Below are 18,960 nucleotides of genomic sequence, written 5' to 3' on the forward strand. Positions count from 1 at the left end.
CTCCCCCAGGGTCGGTCAAATCCACCCAGCGTTCTCCGAAATCCCGTGAGCTGGGGTCCTCAACCATCTTCCTCCATCCTCTTGGCCGCTCCTCCCGGCCCCGGGGACCGGCCGCTCCCCACCCCCACCCAGCCGCGCTTCCCGGCCCCGGCCCCTCCTCTGGGGCCCTCCTCCTCCCTCGCCCCTCCCGAGCCGGGGTGGGAGCGGCGGCAGCTGGAAGAGAAGGGATGAGGTCATCCTCTCCCTCGGAGTCAGCTGGTGGAGGAGAGGAAGCGGGAGGAGGGAGCGCGCGCGAGGGGAGGAGAGGAATGTGCAGGTCCGAGGAGCGCCGCGGCGGCCGCTGCTGCTCCTGCTGCTGGCGGCGGCGGCGGCTCGGGCGGCAGCCGCGAGGCCGGGACGGCGAGGAGCGCGGGCGGCGAGCCGGGGCGCGCGCGGGGCGCCGCGAGCAGCTTGGCTCCGCGCAGGCAGCCAGGCGGCGCTCCTGCCGGCTCCAGGCGCGCCGCTAGCCCGGCCCAGCGCCCAGCCCGGCGGGCGGCGGGCGGCGGCGGGCGGCGGGCGAGCCGGCGCAGGAGCAGGAGGAGGGGAGCCGCGCCGCCAGGGAGGGAAGCCGGGGCGAGGCGAGGAGGTGGCGGGAGGAGGAGACAGCGGGGAAAGGTGTCACATAAAGGAGGGCTCTCCGCCGCTTTGGAGGCATCATGGCCGCTAAGTCAGACGGGAGGCTGAAAATGAAGAAGAGCAGCGACGTGGCGTTCACCCCGCTGCAGAACTCGGACCACTCGGGCTCGGTGCAGGGATTGGCTCCGGGCTTGCCGTCGGGGTCGGGAGCCGAGGACGAGGAGGCAGCGGGGGGCGGCTGCTGCCCGGACGGCGGCGGCTGCTCGCGCTGCTGCTGCTGCTGCTGCGCCGGGAGCGGCGGCTCGGGCGGCGGCTCCGGCGGCATCGGCGGCCCGGGCGGCGGCGGGGCGGGTTCGGCGGCGCTGTGCCTGCGCCTGGGCAGGGAGCAGCGGCGCTACTCGCTGTGGGACTGCCTCTGGATCCTGGCCGCCGTGGCCGTGTACTTCGCGGACGTGGGCACGGACATCTGGCTCGCCGTGGACTACTACCTGCGCGGGCAGCGCTGGTGGTTCGGGCTCACGCTCTTCTTCGTTGTGCTCGGCTCGCTCTCGGTGCAGGTGTTCAGCTTCCGCTGGTTTGTGCACGATTTCAGCACCGAGGACAGCGCCGCGGCCGCCGCCGCCTCCAGCTGCCCGCAGTCTGGAGCGGACTGCAAGCCGGTGGTCGGCAGCGGGTCTGCAGCAGCGGAAGGCGAGGCTCGTCCTTCCACGCCGCAAAGACAAGCGTCCAGCGCCAGCAAGAGCAACATCCCCGCCACCAACAGCGGCATCAACAGCAGCGGGGCCACCCGGGCCAGCGGCAAGCACAGGTCTGCGTCCTGCTCCTTCTGCATCTGGCTCCTGCAGTCACTCATCCACATCTTGCAGCTCGGGCAGATCTGGAGGTACCGTATCAGGGGTGGGGGAAGAGGGAGATTTGCTGCTGCTCCTACATCCCCACTGCTTTGCTCTTGCACGAAAATCGTACAGGGTTGCTGTGGGAGTAACCCTCGTCTCACTCTTTTTGTTTTGTTTTGTTTTAACTGGGGCTTTGCATTTTTAAATGTGTGATCACAGCCTAGGGTGGGAGAGGAGTGGGGAGCAAGGGAAAGGCAGCAGAGTGGCTTTGAGCACCTCATCCCTCTGTCTCCCCACTGTTTCCCTGGCTTCTCTCTTTATATGCTACAACCCCCACCCCTACACACACATATTTTTAGTGATGGTTTTAGTGAGTAGGAGAGGATTCCTATCACGTTTTCTAAAAATCTTTTTTTGTTGTTGTTATGTTGAATTTGAGGTGTATGTTGCAATTTGGATGGCTTCTTTTGTTCCCTGTGAAAAACTGCCAATTTTAGTTAGGTGGGAATTGTTGTTGCTCAAAAGTGCCCACATTTTAATTATCCTGGCTAGAGAAGTACTGTGCTTCAAGTAAAGAGCTTAGTAGGGACACACCTGTCTTTTTGGTAGATTTCTGTATTTATATTTATCTCCAGGTGTAAGCACACTTGAGGGGGCCCAGACTTATTCTAATGGTGCACTTTCTGATTAGCTTGCAGTATCTCCGTATCTGAGCTCTCATATAACTAAGAACCCTTGGGGAAAGGTGGTGCGTCTTCTAAACTTTGATCACACTTGGCATCTTCATTGACTGGCTTTGCTGCTTGTCGTCTGATTCACCAAGTCCTTTTACACAGTTGTTACTTCCACTTACAAACTGGACCACAGGGCTAAATTCTTTGGGCAGAGGGAACCATCATTTGAACAGTCACTGCCCGGGTTTAGGAATATAATAGAGCAGTATGCTCAGAACCATGCTTCTCCAAGTTTTATATGTTTTTGAAAGCTTTTTGAAGTGATATTTTACATCTACAAAAATTATTTGTATTGAAGCATTTCAATGCTAACATCCCAGAGTTTTGTTTTTTGCTTTTTGGTTTTTTTTTTTTTTTTTTTTTTTGGTTTAAAATGACTTAGTACATGTAAGTAACGTGAGGAAAGTTCCTCACAAGTGCACTGATGTGGGGCTACGTTCTGCTAAGCCAGTGTCCTTTTCAATTTCATTTGTAGTTATTTTTGTGATTTAAAAAAAAAGCATTAGAAGTCATTATCTATGCTGAGTTATCCCACATGGAGACAACTCAGAGAGTTTGAGGAACAGAACTAAAAACTTCTTTTTGTTTCTGGTGAACTGTAGTGTTTTCATTAAGACCAAGTGTGATGATTTTTCAGCCTTTCCTGGGACCATTGCTTTGTAAAGCAGGCTAGACATAACCATAGACACAGACACGTAGCATTGCCGAAGTTTCAAACTGTGAAACTTTTTTTTTTTTAAAACAAATTCTTTCTGGAAAAGTGCTATATGTTATGCAATCAGACAGACTGATGTTGGGAACCTCCCTAGTTTGGACTCAAAGGACTTTTTGAAACGTGTTAAATATGACAGCTCTATTTCCCATGATTGACTATTGCAAAGACTTACTGTTTGATGTGCTTCCTCAAGTTTGGTGAAAAACTCAAATGTTTTATTTAATTACTGAAACTGTTTAGTGGCTGGGATTCATAGGATAAGCAGGCTTAATCTGATAATGTAGCAAATGAAGCTTAACGCTCCATTTGTTAACTTCTGCAAACTTTACCAGGATTTGGAAATCGCTCACTTTCACCTTTAGAATTTCTAGATTTATGTAAATAATGCAAACACTTCTCAGCTCTGTTGACTGAAGAACTATCTAAGTTTCTTGCAGATTGATACTTTATGAAAAATTGGGTGTCAAATTCTGTGAACTGAAGAGTCGTTTTAATTATAATTGTGTTTCCTAGACCTTCTAAACTAAATACTTTCCCAATTGAAAAATGACGTTTAATATCTCAGGACATAAAATGCAGAGAGTGAGAAATAATTAGGAAAAGAAAACGGGCCTAAACACATCTCAGTGAGACCACAGCCACTGGGTCAACTGGACACACAGCAAAGCTGTCAAGGGGGAAGGGGGAGATTGAATGAAGAAGGAAGACCACAGGCAGTCAGACAACTGCATTAACCAACCCAACACTTGGAGGAACTGTGGTCACACATGGCTCCTTTTTGTTAAGCATTTCTACAGTGTTTCCCTTAGAGGCTTTGAAGTTTGTTCTGCTAACACGTGGTCATCTGGGAGGAAGTATTGTTGGAAATGTTTTTAGATATTTGTCTATATGTTCAGAACAACGTATTTAATATGCATGTCTGAATTATCTAATCCTACTGTTCCTGGGTTCTGGTTAAGATATTTGGAGGATGGTGGTAACTTGGTGGAAGCATGATTTAAGACTCAGCCTCATTTTCTCCTTATAATGATTAAAAGCAAAACAAAACAAAACACTTTAGCCTAATGTAGGAAACTGAAACGGGATCGGAGGGTTCATGAATTTTGCACTTACATGCATTCTGAATTGTTTCGACTTCCCTAAGTGTACAATGTTTGAATGGAGCTTGGGGCTTAGATGTATCTTTGACAGTAAGCTGGTGAGATGCAGTTCATCTCAGATTATTATAGTAGACCATCGTCTTTGGCCACTATGGTTCCTTAAATTAGGAGCATCTCTGCTTCTTCTAGCTTTTCTTTTCAAGGCATTGTACACAAATGGTGCAGAAACACCAGGGTGTGAGTGGTTCAAGGCTCAGGGGCCATTATTCATGTTTTAACGTGCTACTTACTAAGATCAATAACATAGATTTTAGCTAGGCTGGTTGGTAACTGTTCATTGTATTTCCATGGAAATCTAGTTATTTTAGGTAAGGGCCACATTCTAAAAGCTCTCTGTAGAGAAAATCCTTTGAAATAACATCAAAGTGTTTACTTGTTCAGGAACAGCTATTCGAAAAAATTTGGACACAATTTGCATGTGTTCGTACATGTATTAACAAGTGCAACCGCTATAAGGAATGATGCATATTCATTTCAATTAAAGTTTACTAATGGGAAGTTAATGGCAGCTTTTAAAGTTGCAGGAGTTGATACTGGGAAAGAGCCATTTGAAATAATGAATTTTTGCTACCATGTGAAAAGAGCAATTACAACTTTAAAGGAACCGCGCCTGTGAGTGAATGAAAAAGTACTCTTCTTTCTTGCTCACGCAGTGTGATCCCGGAAGTTCCTAGGAATGCAGTTCAGCCAGCGGGAATCATAAATGCCCAGTCAGAACAGTGTTTGGTCTTCATCCCCATGACCAGTTATACCTCGGTCTTCTTCCCTCAGAATTTATGACTTACTCTTAAAATTCCACCTGAACTTCTCCTACCCGCATATGTGTATAGGTTTGTACATATTTAGTTGTCTCCTAGAAAACAGGCCCGTCGCAAAGTCAATGGATGGTAGAATGGAGCGTATTTTTACCGTTTTGGTATTTGTCTCTGAACATTTTATCGTGAGAGTCGCCTGATGAAAGAACAGCTTTTCCTGCGTTTCCCATGCTTAATCCTCCACAAGGTGTTAGCGTGTGTTCCACATTCACGTGCGCTGAGGGAATGACGTGCTGAAGACACTTAAACAGATCTCTCCACAGCAGCGCTTCTCACATCCTTTACTTAGTCAGCTCTCGTGCAGTTGTCAATCACTTTTTAAAGGCACGCCTACTAAATACTGTCATAATTGTGTGGCACACAAAGTACTTTGAGAAACATTGTCCTATGCCCTTCCTAAACATGGCCAGCAAGAATTATAATAACAAGAATTTAATATGGCTCTTAAAAAAATCTACAAATATTTTTATACTCCTTATCTTTTCTAATCATTAGTACTTTTACGTATGATAAAACTGGTTCAGAGAGATTAAGAAACTGGCACAGGATTACCCAACTGTGACGTGCTGTAGCTCGGAGTCCAAACCAGGCCTGTCTTATCCTAAAGTCTGTGCCCTTTCTGGCTCAGTTAGCTAACTCCAAATGCCAACTTCGATAATAAATACACCATGTATGAAAATGACAATTTACCTTGACTAAGGTTGGCAAAGTCCGAGAGGGAGCTGAATTTGGATAAGGTAGGCTGTTTCTTCAATAACATGCCAGTGGCTGAACGGCAGACCAGAGGCTGGAGCTCAGACCATCTCCGACCAGCGTCCTTCTTTGTTTCACCACTTGGACATGCTGAGATTGCCGCCTGAAATCCCAGCTGAATAAGGTGATCTTGCAGTGGCCTTAACGATTAAATGGTGTAATGTACGCAAGCAAGCAGAAAGTGCTTTGCAAACAATCAACAGCTCTAGAGATAAAGAATGGATAGGAAAATAGCATATAGGTCACACCTTCAGCTACTGGAAAAGTTCCTTATTGATTCTGAGTTAGTTCTGGATTCTGCTGTAGGTCAGGAAAGATGGGTGCCCTTCCCTGCGTTTATTGAATGGCCATTCCCCACATGTCTGAGCTCCTTCGACTGCACATTAGCTTATCTGTTCATCTGTGTTGAGCACCTGCTCTGTGCAAGGCACTGTGCTAGTTACTAATCATCCCAGGATGAGTGAAAAAACACATCTTCTTTCAAGGAACCTAATGTCTCTGACAAGGAAGACAGAATAGTAAACAGAAAATTTCAGTACAGGGAATGAAACAAGAAACTCAAACCACCTTCATGGTTGAGGTAAGGCTCTGGAACAGAAGATGTGTGAGCAAAGGTTTGAATGCGGGGAAGATCTGTTATCTGAATCAAGCTGGGTGTTGGCTGAGGAGCCTTGGGTGTGACTGTGTGTAAGGGCAGAGATGCAAGCAAGAGCGAGGCAGGACAGAGAGTGAGTGAGAGTCACTAGAGATGAAGATAGACTAGTTGGGCTGGACGGTGAAAGGAGCTGAGGTTTTATTCTGAAGGCGCCGAGAAACCACGGGAGGGTCATTAGGAGGAGGACTGGTCACAAAAGGGCAAAACATTGTTTTATTTCGAAGACAGGCAAGAAGTTGAATGTTTCAGAAGACTTGTCATCAATTCCTCTCTAACTTGATCATGTCCTTTCTTTCATAAAAGTTTATTGATTTTAAAGGGATTGAGTTTGGATATAATTAGGGCATATAAATAAGCCCAACGTGGTGAGAGTTGATTTTTCAGAAAAACAGATTGGTTGAAATTAATTATATTTATACTAAAGTAGATTCTTGGCAAAAGTTTATTTTGTGTTACTTTTTGAAGAGGTTTTCCTTAGGACATGGTGGGCTTCACCACGCTGAGATTTAGGTTTCCTGGGTCTCAGAAGCGTGTCCCTTGTATCTGTGTCGCACTTCACTTTTCAGAGGGTTTCCGTGTCTTCTTTCTTACGTGATCTTCAGAATCATCTTTGAGGTGACGCTTTCATTTTGCCCACGTGGAAACTGAGACGGTGGATTGTAAGTGTTTTCCCCTCCAGGTCACATAGTTCTGCACAGACTCTAGGCTAGAATTCATTATTGATGTGGGAGGTGGGGGAAAGGAACATGAAAAATGGTTGATACACGTGAGGATGGTTAGATAGGAAAGAAGCCTGAAAACCTGAGAGCTCTCTGGTCACCACTGAAGGATTATAATGTGGAAAAGACTTTTGTGTCAACCCTCTGGGACGAAATGGATGGGACCTACAGGAAGAGATTTTGAATTAATGTATGTAAGGGAAAACAATTTAAGTAGTCAAAAGGATCCCAAGATCTACTAAGATTCCTTAGAAGCAACGAGTCCTGCATCTCTGGATTGTCTGTAAGTACAGTGTGGAAACCACAGGCGGAGCTGTGGTGGAAGCAACTTTAGCTCGTACACAGAGGGTTGGACTAGATCATCTTCCAGCTCTGAGGTTTTATGACAGTTTCTCGTTCTATGCTGCTCTAAACGTAGTGGACTAAGCTTTGCCTTTTTGCGCATGAGAGAAGTACCAGTTTGCTCGAAATACTGCAGTTGTGTCACTCTGAAATCTATTCATTGGTTCATGGACCCAGTATCTTCCCTGGAGCATCACAGATCCATGCCACATCCTAGAGTGTGTTAGCTAACAGATGACAAATCCACATGCAATCAGACAGCCCTCTGTGCGTTTACTTGGGTTTCTGTACGAGTTGGAATAATTTACGCTTAAGTCTGTGTGGTAGATACACCTGTTTCAGGGTCTTTGTCGTAAGTACAAAAGTTGTAATTTTTCCGTTCACTTGAACTCTACACCGTTTGCTTCACAAAGATAAAAAAAAGTTAGGCTTATTACACCCCAAGAAATTGCAGGCAACTTTCACAGAGCAGTTGAAAGTAGAATCTATACGGATGGATTCTACCATTTTTGAATAATGTCCACAATCCCTGGGTCAGGAGCTTTGAAGGTCTTTGCTCAGTCACTTACAAAAAAAAAAAAAATCCCTTAATGTTTGAATATCCAAGTACATGACTTGCTATTAATATGTCCTATATTTTGCAGTTTCAATGAAATAGGCTACCCATGAATTTAAGTAACACCAGTCACTGAGTAAGAGATACAGTGATTCCCCTATACACGAAGTCGCTGGCTAATCTGATCAGCACATTTTCTTGGCTTGTTTTAGAGTCTGAATGGCACACATTCTAGGCGTGTGGAAGGAAAACTAGGAATTAGAATTGGATTTGCTATTCTCATGCATTATCAAATATAAGGTTCAAGGTGGTGCTAGTCATGAGAAAGTGTTTATTAGTTATAATCTTATAAAATACTTGTAGTATGTTGATATATTTCATGGAGACAGCATTCAGTAATTCTCAACAGGAAATATTCTCCTGAACAGCCTGTGTCGTTCTGACCACCACACCAGCTATATGATGGTGTCCCCAGTAACTGTTGGCATGACTGGTTGGGAAGGAGGCCCATGGACAAATCTCATGAAGTCACTCTGTGTTTGGAACTCAGGTGTATAGGAACGCATATTCAGTGAATATTTACTCAACTGTGAAGGAAGCCCAGGTTATTCTTTCTTCTCTGTAAGGGTGTAGCTGCACTTGCTTGATTACTTCTTGAGTTTCCAACGGTGCAGTGAGTCAGAAATGGTGCAGTGTTATCTAGAGAGGATACAAGTGACCCAGCTCTTTTTAGATTGTTAGTGCTAGGGATGTGGGGCTAAATTTCACAAAAAAAAAACTAGTTCTCTTCTGAGAAAGATGCAGCCAAAAGCCCAGCTTCACTTTCCTGTTCCTGCTGATAGAAAAGTCAGATGGGGGAGGCTTTGGGGTAGATATTTTCCACTTAATTCTTACCTGCGTTTGACCTTCTGAGAATATCCTTATAAACAGAATGATTTTTGGTGTTTCGGGTGCTCCCATTTGTCTGCTTATGGAAAACCTTCGCTTCCATTGTTACTACCACCACCCACCGCCACCGTCATGGCCATAATTCTTGTCACCATAAAACACTGCTTCCAAGTCTAGCATCTGTACAGAACTAATACATACTGCAAGGGAAAATGAAGATGGGTTAATCTGGCCATGAGTCAGCCCAGAAGTCCCCCAGAGGCAGGAAGGGGTCTGTGGGACTGTTAGCGGTTCTCTGGCCCTGGGATGAAGGGAGAGGGTCATAGCTAGAATATCAGTGGTGGGTCCTGTTTAGAGGGGCAGCTGCCCTGGGGGGCACTGGACCCAAAGGGGAGACATTAGAGGTGCTTCAGCGCTCAGTAGCCCAGACCCAGGCAGGCACTGAGCTGTCGCGGGTCACCTGTGGCAGCACGAGCAGCCGATGTGACAGCCCCGGGACCCCACGAGCTGATCTTCTTTTGGTTTCCTCCTTCTGGGTCTTACTTTTCTATCCGTGTGATGTGATTGGTCAAAAATAACGTCCAAGGTTCTTTCCAGGTTGAAAATTCTGATCCTGCTCTTCCCATGAACACTTGCTTGCTTGCCCAGCCCCCAGAGCGCGTGCGCCGGGAAGACCGCACCTCTTCCTCCGAAGCCGCGCCTGCCGGCGTGTGAGTCCGTCAACGGGGATCTCCAGGGGGGTTTTCCAGAGCTGACAATATCAGTGTCTAAAACACGGGACCTCGTACCATTTACGCGTAGAGAGAGAATCTTAAGCTCATTTGTATAATGCAACTTATTTTGTGTCAGTTCTGAATTTTAGTTATAATCATATCAGAGCATTTTCATTAAAACCCATATCTTAGTGTTTGAAGCCGATGTTCGAAGTGTTGCACGTCGCTCGTTCTGAGAGGTGTGCCGCACAGGCTCGGGGAGCCGGGCTGCCTTCTCCATGCCACACGGCGAGGTGTGCACAGCTGGAGCGCTGTGATTAGCAAATAGGAACAATGCTTCACAGGCTTAAAAGGAACGATCCATTATGTCAACGAGAAGGCTGTTGTCAGAGCTAGATTTGCTTTTAAATTAAAAGCTTGTCCTGGGTTACACTGTCACTGGTTTAATATGCTAGAAATTGAATTAAACTCCATACAAAGTTACTGTATCCAGGCCTGCACCTGCTCAAGGGCAGGGCTGTGTCACCCTGTGCTGGAAGAAGAGATCCACACCGTGCCCTTTCCTGGTTGGGGGCTGCCTGGATCTCTAGGATATTGGATTTGTCACGACGCTGAACAATTTTCAACCCCATGACAAGATTTCAGATTTTTACATTAAAAAAAAAATGTAAGCATCTATTTAAAAATTATCTGAAGTATGTCAAACTATTTTCTCTTCATTATGACTCAGAAGGAGGCTGTTTGAATCAGTTCTACTTCTTTTGCTTGATTTATGCACATGCCCTGTTTTCCTGTCAGGAGACTCCTTCTGCACAAACAGAGCAGTGGGCAGCGTGTGGGGTGGGCGAGGATCAGGCAGTCACAACCAGGCATACACAGAACAAGTAGGCTCTGCAGTGAACATGAGTCTAAAAAGACTTGAGCTGACTTTGATTTGACTTCCCATCAAGTCCACAATTTAGAAGGACAAAGTCATCTTCTGGAACCACCAACCTAGGTGTCATCATGCAAATAGCAGTTTGACTTCCTCTTTCTGCAGCTGAGATAAAAACTAGGAATAAAGGTATCGGACTGGGGCTAGCTTCTTCACTTCCCAGGTCTTTTTTTTCAGTAGCAGGGAGTCAATACTCAGAACAAAGGCAGCCCTTGTGGCTGTAACAGTAACAAACGGTTCCCCATCACTTCGGTCATTAGATCATGGCGTAATCACCGCCTCGGTGTAACGGTGACAATGAAGACACCATGCTTCAGGAAAGCAGGGGAAAGGATTTGTAAAGGCTTCTTTTGTCTTGACAGACTTTCAGCTCATTAATTTGCTGTTTTACAAAACTAAAATTAATAGCAATCATTTTTTTAAAATGTAGGTCAATTCTAGAAGACTATCCAAAGTGATTTATCGTATTTGCGTCTGTTATTATAGCAGAAATAAGGAAGCATATCCCACAGGGCTTCGTATTTCCAGGGGATGCACTACGGGTAAGAACGGCAGTCACGGATCTCCTTTGGGATTTTTCCTGATTTGGTTCGTGATGTTTGGGTTTGAAAAGTTGAGTCCTAGATGGGAACAGGTTAATGTAACACCATCCCAATGAAGGCATAAATGTTAGTTGTGTTCCTGCTTCTGAAAAGTAATCCAGTTTTACAATTACTTAAGGACATGCTAATATCTACCTACTTTAAAATAAAGTTGGAATCAAATGAGTAAGGGTGAGAAACCCTGAAGTTTTTACCAAGGAACGTATGTCCAAATACCCTGGAAACTATCATGACATCCCATTCTCTGATCTGCTGGTAGGAGAGGAGGGTGCTGGAGATAAATCATGCATTTATTACCTGGAGGAAGAAAAAATTAGCCGTGAGAGAAGTGCATGAAGATAGAGAGATTTAGTCCATAATTAGAGGAAGAATTTTTAATCCTTGGTAGTGGGAAAATTGTAGTGACCCCTGTTGTAAATAGCACATCGCAGCAAAGCTTGAAGCCAGGCTTCATCAGCCAGACCAAACTCCCATCAGACAAGTCTGTTCTGGGGGCAAGACGGCAAAAGCTCAGGTCGTCACTGTGGTCAGGTTGAAGGGATCACGTTGAGGCTGAGGGCACCAGTGGGGTCCGCAGTCTGAGGGTGTTTGACCTGAGCCCTGTGTTACCACACAGGTCAGAAGTAGGAAAGAAGTCAGCTGGTGGTGGGGGGGTCAAGGCCAGGGCACGTCCTCACAAAGGGGGATGGATTCGGAACCCGAGAATCTGAGCGAGGGACAGAAACAAACCTGACAGTGGTGAAAAGGTGAGTCTGAAGTCAGGGGCGTCATGAAAGCAAACCATGACACTCGGGCTTCAGAGTGGAAAACTGAAGGGAAATTCATTTCATTTACATTCTCATTACATAACTTCTTCCTGGTCAGATAGCGAGTAGGACCTAAAGTTGGAGATTGAGTTCCAGTCCCACTCGGGGGAGGGTGGAGAGCTGGGATCGAAGGCAGGTTCTCACTCAACCACTGCTGACACGTGCAAATTCCTCAGTAGCCCATCGACAGGATCACCACCTGGTTACTGTCATCGGTTACTGAGAATTAAATGAAAAAAATAAGTGACCAACGACAACCTTTTAATCATGGATTCCACAAACATCTGCTGAAAATCATAGGAAGGAAAACACGTTAAAAAGAAAATGCTCTCAGAAGGTTGACTGTCTAGGAAAGGAAGCAAGTCATGTTCAGACTCCCAAAACCTGTCTGTGACGAGGCTTTGTGTGGAGCTGTCGCCTTGCAACTCGAGGTCGGGTCTTGCAACTCGAGGTAGAGCCTGCAACCAGCGGCTCAGCGCCACGAGGCAGCATCTCAGAAACACAGGAGCTCAGGCTCGCCCCGGCCTCCTGAGTCACAGCCTGCGTTTCAAGGTCCCCAGGGGATTCGTACACATATTTAGACATTTTTTTTTTAATTGAAGCATAGCCAGTTTACAGTGTTGTGTCGATTTCTGGTGCACAGCATCCTGTTTCCGTCACACATAGCCATACTTACATTCATTTTCATGATAGGTTAATACAAGACGCTCAATGTGGTTGCCGTGCCACACAGAAGGACCTTGTGGATTACCTGTTTTATGCGTATGTAAGTTTGAGAAGCAGAGTGGCGTCCATTCTGCTACGGAGAAGGGAGCGTCCCTTTCAGCCGCAGTGATCAGGGGAAGCCAGTCCGAACGGGACATTCGCGGAAAATGCGCTCGATCAGACGCTTCAGCCGGCGTCCTCACCCGGTGGTTCTCTCAGCGTGACGGGGAGGGTCGGAGCTTAGAAACTGTGATGGCAGTCGGGACACGGGTACACAGGGGCCCCTTTACAGACAATACTGTAAGTTAAAGTATGACAAAGAAAGTGAAAGGTTTTAGTAAAATCTTTATTAAGAATCCATTATTTTATGGTTTTGTTGTCCACAACTGGTCTCTAGGGAAATAACGCAGCACGCCAGCTGCCCTCCCCTCGAAGTTTTATACTGTACTCAGACCTCATGTCACTTGTTCACCTGGGATGGAGTGGTGGGAGGGGGGCCAGACCTCCTCAACAGAGGGGGGCCCTGAGGAAAGCGCTGGGTTCAGGGTAACCGGACGCTGAGGCTAGGGGATGAAAAAAGGAACATGAGGGTGGCAGCTCTTACCAAGAAAGACATAAGCTGTCTCTGCTTGGAGGGGAGGAGTTGGACTGGCTGTGGCATCCTTATTCATATTTTTCTGAAGAAGCAGCAGCCTTGAAGGTGAACAAAGGACATTGCGTCACTGGGTGTCGGGGATGGTGGAGCGGGAGGCCAGGTGCTGGGCATCCCTCACCCTCAGCTTCTAGTCTGATGGACCAGGGGCCTCTGCACCTGCATGGGAAAGAGGAACCCCGGGAGGAATAAAGGAAACGAGCCGGGACTCCAGGCTTGCCAGGCTAAGCGCTGGCCAGGAGTTAGGAGGGTATTTTTATAAAATGATACAAAAAGATTTCCGATGACCAACCCGCTGTGTGCAGTTCGGCTCTTCACGGTGACCCTCGAGGTCCACGGGGCAGGTTACACCGTGAGAAGAAACACAGTGGTTCAGCCTGATTTTGTGCTTTCCTGTGTGTCTTCCCAAGTGCGAACTGGAGCATCAACAGTACAGCAGCGTCTGTCAGAATCTGTGTTGCGGGATAACGAGGTAATGAGACCGGAGCCTCAGAAGAGGTGCGTTTGTGTAGACGTGTTATCACTCTCCTTGCGTCACGTTAAGCAAAAATAGAAAAAGATGACCTTCCCAGAAACACGGCTTCTCAGAGTAGCGGTTCTCTCATTTCCCTTCCGTGGCACAGCTGGAGTTGCTCCGCCGTCACTCCTGTTGCTAGGGCTCCCTCCCCCGTCTGTGCGCTGGGATGTGGTTGTTCTGTCCACTGTTCTCAAGTTGTTTCCATGGAGAGTCACTGAGTTAACTTCCCTCAGTCGGCATTATCAGTAGGTGTGGCCGCCCCGCCGGGCTCTAGACCTGCATGCCTTTCTGAGATGGTAGCTGTGACCTGCACACGGCTGTTGAGATGTGGCTGTTCCCGACTGAGGTTAAAATGTGGCTGTTTGCGACTGACGTGTGCTGTCACTGTCAAACGCCCAGGGAATCCTGAGGACTTAGTGGGAATAAAAAGGGATGATAACGACCTCATTAATAATTTTCATATGAATTCTATGTTGAACTGATAGCATTTTGGATACACTGGGCTTAATAAATTGTATTATTAAAATTCATTGTTCACCTGTTGCTTTGTTTAAACTTTTTAACTGTGACAACAAGAACATTAAAATTACAGACATGGCTTGCGTTACGTTTCTATTGGACAGAGATGCTCCACATGATATGAGAGCTCAGATCTTGGGACAGAGAAGAGGATAAACCCAAAGGGAAATGTTTCAAAGTGCTAAGATAAGACTTGACTAGAAGTTACCAGGGGGAAGGACAGTGAGTGGCTTCACTGCTGAGGCAGGTTGACTTAATGGGTTTTGCAAATAAGACTACCTGCTGGTAAAGACTGGCTCTTTAGGACATAAAACCCCTAATGTGGGTACAGCCCATTGTCTTCCCTGCTTCCTGCCTTGCTGAAGGCCCAGTGACCTGCTACGCTTCTTTGGCGGCTTGATAAATAGTATTTGATGATGACAATTAGGACTAAATCTTTGCAAGTGCCGCTGTAGCTCGCCAAGCCCACTCGCTTCTATTAAACCATCCAGTCTTCACATCAGCCTCTCAAGGCAGGAATTACTGTCGTTCCCCTGTGAAGATGAACAGACTGAGGTTCAGAGAAGGTCGGAGGCCGGCCCTCGGGCACACAGCTAGTCAGCAGCAAGGACCTGCGCCCACATTCATGCCTTCAGCTTCTGAGTCTCATGCTTCTCCCACTGCAACTTGCAAGATTAATCCGAGAGCATCACTTGGAGAAGCACTTCTTCACCTTTCAGGCTGGCGGCTGTGCTGAGGACTGTTTCCTGCGACATCAGTGGGGATCAGTTAAGACCAGTTATGGGGTTTCCTCTGACCACCGGGAAAGGGAGACACACACCTGAGGAAGGGAGGCCAGGTTTGAGTCTTGACTTTGCTGTAAACTCCTCAACTACAGAACAGTGGGTGGGAGCTAACATCAGATCATTTCCAAAGTCCCTTCCACCTCTGTAATCCTCTGCTGTCTGGTGTCTAAATGGAACACAGTCATTCTTTTCACACTCCTGATTAAATGTCCATTCTGGGGCAATATGCATGTTGTATGGACCTCGGCTGGGTTTTTGATAAACTACTCCTGCAAATGATATTTTACCCTGAGCTTCAAATACAGGGATGATGGATCAATTTTATCCATAATGTGTCGCTTTCATTTGATACTTACTGGTGAAACATGTGTTGATTCCACTGGGAAATGCGCGACACTCGAGACTGTGAAGCAGGCTGCGGTCCCGTGTGGGTAGGACGTCGGTGGCCGGTATTTATACCCTCATTCTGCACGCAGTCATGCCTTGTGCATGTCGGCGCTCTGCCCCCCGTGTGTTCATGAATTATGAATTCAGCTACAACCATGAAAGGCAAACCCTGCTGTCAGTCCTCTCTCTCTCTGAGACCAGCAGGGTTTACAGCCATGTGACACAACTTCAAATTCAACTCCCAAGACCCGTCTCCGAGGACCAGCACTGCAATAGTCCAGCATGTGCACATGCTGGGAAATTCACCCTCAGATGCACACAATTCAAAATTTTCTGAGTCAGACACAGCTAGTCTTTGTAAGAGCAGTTCCAAATATTCATTTCTAAATATCAAAAAATCCTCCCCAGAGACCCCCACCCCACCCAGTGGATGTGACTTGCCGACCACATTTCTTATTATTACTTGGTTGTGGTGGCATCTCATGGAACATCTCATTATATTTCAGTGGTGTCATTTTTCTTTTTAGTTCAATGGCATCTTTGGAAAGTATAGTTTTTCCAGAGAGACTGATTTCCAAGCATGTTTTTGATGTTTATGACACTAAATGGGTTCTGATTCACTGTTGTTTTTTTTTTAATCCCAAGTGATATAGTCTAAGAAGCAGACGTGTCTGTACCACTGTTACTTTTCTCATGATTTTCTTTCACATGTGTGTATACCTGACCATGCAGTCATGTAGGTTAGGACATGCTGAAAAGAGCAGAAATGATTTAATTAAGCTCAGGAAGTCTGGCATGAACGTGCTTTCACTCATTCATTCAGTAAATGTTTCTCAGATTCTCTGGGGGCAGGCTCTGGGCGCACTGAGATGGAAGAAGTGCCCCCTGTGACTTAGGGGAGTTCACTGTCTGGCAAGAGAATGTCTCGTTTGCACCTGCTTGCACTGCAGAGGGTCATGCGGCACCAGCAGGGGCAGGAATGGGATTGTTGGGGAGAACAGGGGAGGGTCGGGGGAGCCTCTGCCTGGAAGATTCCACAAGGGAGTAGCATTTGGGCGGGACGTAAGAAAATTTCAAGCAGAAAGCAGAGAAGGGACAAAGACATCTCGTGCCATGTTTGAAAAGAGCTGAAAGGGAAGGTGGGAGGGGAAGGCAGTGTCGGCAGATGAGTTGTGAGTTTGGGGCTGAGCTGGCCTCGGCCTCAGTGCTTTCCTAGGAGAACTGGACTTGATTCTGCTGGTGAATGAAGGCTCGGAGGGACACGTTCAGATGTGTATTTTCAAATAGTTCCCTTTTGGCAGTGGGAAAGAGCGAATTGCAGTCTGGAAGCACTGGAGAAGGATGTCTCCTGTGCTCTTCAGAGGCAGGGGAGAGAAACTGGGAGTGAGGGCCGGACTGCAGAAATATTTGGAACTTTAAAGTGCATTGTAATGAGTGAGTGACATGGAAACATGGCAGGGCTTGGCGATTCTCACTAGAGATTCTGACAGTACTTAATGAGCTATTGGAAAAGACATAAACATAAACAGAGTTAAATAACGATGCTCTGTAACGTAGGCCGGGCAATTACACAAGATTTACCAGAGTAAAGCTACGTACAGCATAGTGGATAATTAATGGGCCCAGGACAACCCAGTTAATAATCACCCTGAACCTTTACAAAAGTGCACTAACACACGTGCGTGTCGGGGGGGGGGGGTCTGCTCTTAGCAGCCAGCACCAGGTAGCCAGGAAGTCTCCCCAGGAGTGAATTCGGGCTTCCTGGAGATGGAGGTCAGGTGGACTGGCCTCCCGACCAGCCATGACTGGCCTCTGTTTATTCACGGCTTCCTGGCTGAGCCTAGAAGGAACTTGGTTATAAAGTCCATGCTCCCTTCCCGCGGTTCCCTGGGCTCTAGTTGCTATATTAGCTCTCAGTGGGATTTACCTTTCCTACTTTGGGAAGAGAACTTCTGTCCTCTTTGTGGGTAAGTGAACTCCAGCTTGGAAAAGACCTCTGTAGATGAGGGCGCCTTTCCCGAATGGTCCCCTTAGCATCTGGTGGGAGCAGAGATTCCTCAGAGGAAGGCGCTTTGAGACCCAACTGGCCTCTTTTATTTCAGTATGTCCTCATTTAACAACTTTGAAAAATTTCTTAGTTTTTAGTTTTTATGTGGTAGACTTTTTCCCCAAGCAGTTACAGGTTTACAGAAAAAAATGGAATTGAAAATACAGAGTTCCCATATGCTCTTTTCCCTCGCCTCCAGCTCCCTGTATCACTGGCACCTTAGATTACTGTGGTTGGCACAGGATTGACACATGGTCATGAACTGAAGCCCATAGTTTAGAATTCACTCTTCGTGTTAAAAGTTCCATGAGTTTTGGCAAATGTGTAATGACTTGTATCCACCATTGCAGAATAGTTCACTGCCCTAAAAATCCCGTGTTCTGTCTGTTCATCCCTGACTGTCCCTCCCAGCAACCACCGATCTTTTTACTGTCTCCAAAGATTTGCCTTTTCCAAAGTGTCATATAGCTGGAATTGTACAGTATGTAACTTCTTCAGACTGGCTTCTTTCACTTAGCAGTATGCATTTAAAGTTTCCTCCATATGATTTTTTTTTTTTTTTGTGGTTTGATAGCTCATTTCTTCTTAGTGCTGTGTAATATTCCACTGTATGGATGGATTACAGTTTATTTATCCACTCTTCTACCGAAGAACACCTTAGTGGCTTCCAAGTTTTGACAATTATGAATGAAGCTATTATAAATATTTGTGTTCAGGTTTTGTGTAGAAAATAAGTTTTCACCTCATTTGGGTGAATACCAAGGGGCACGATTGCTTTGTCTGATGGGAAGGAGATGTTTAGGTTTATAGGAAACTGGCAAACCGTCTTCTGCAGTGGCCGTACGCTCTCACATTCCCCTACTGAACAACGTCTGAGTCGGTACCGCGTGCCAGCCGCCCCTTGTCTGAGGACACAAAGGCAGTGAACCAGGGCGCGCGATGTTATTCCAGAGCAAGTTAAGATACCATGAACTTGTTCACAGTACGAGTTCGAAATTTTGGAATGATTTGCTGATTAGATCTATGCTTTATGGTACAAATCACGTAATTATTCTTAAATGAGACATGAGTAAAATAAGTAGAAATTTATCTCGTAGTGAAATCCTTCAGGTGCTCCGGGGGCGCGTGCGCGGAGCTTCCAAAGTCGCGCTGCTGGAGCGCCAGACGCCGAGCCCTGGTGCCCGCTCGCTGGTTTCACGGGGTGAACAAGTTACTGGGACAAAATTAGTCTTTTTTTTTTTTTTTAATGTCCTTTGAGATTAGTGATATCACAGATATATAAAATTTCTTGGTAATTATTTCTTTAAAAAGTGTAACCATGGGGTAAATGATTTCTGTTTTTCAGAAAAACAAACCCGCAGCATGCGCACACGTGCACACGCACACACACACACACCCCTCTGAAATACCGTGGCGTTCTGCCAGGGTGTGGACAGTTGCCCTGGGCAGCAGCAGTCTGACTCCCTTTCCCTAGTTCAGCTTGGACTTGAACAGAAATTGTACAC

At 46.5% G+C, this 18,960-nt stretch overlaps 1 protein-coding gene across 1 annotated transcript in view; it reads left to right on the top strand.

The window, feature by feature from the left end:
- Nucleotides 1-380: 380 nt before the first annotated feature.
- The window catches only part of XKR4 (XK related 4), a 288,910-nt gene continuing 270,330 nt past the window's right edge, over nucleotides 381-18,960 (top strand). Inside the window, exon 1 of the mRNA XM_010970736.3 lies at nucleotides 381-1,498. Coding sequence (XP_010969038.3) covers nucleotides 696-1,498 — 803 coding nt within the window. The 5' untranslated portion in view covers nucleotides 381-695. The remainder of the gene's footprint in view (nucleotides 1,499-18,960) is intronic.

The sequence above is a fragment of the Camelus bactrianus genome, chromosome 29 (assembly GCF_048773025.1).
Source record: "Camelus bactrianus isolate YW-2024 breed Bactrian camel chromosome 29, ASM4877302v1, whole genome shotgun sequence".
Classification (NCBI taxonomy): domain Eukaryota; kingdom Metazoa; phylum Chordata; class Mammalia; order Artiodactyla; family Camelidae; genus Camelus; species Camelus bactrianus.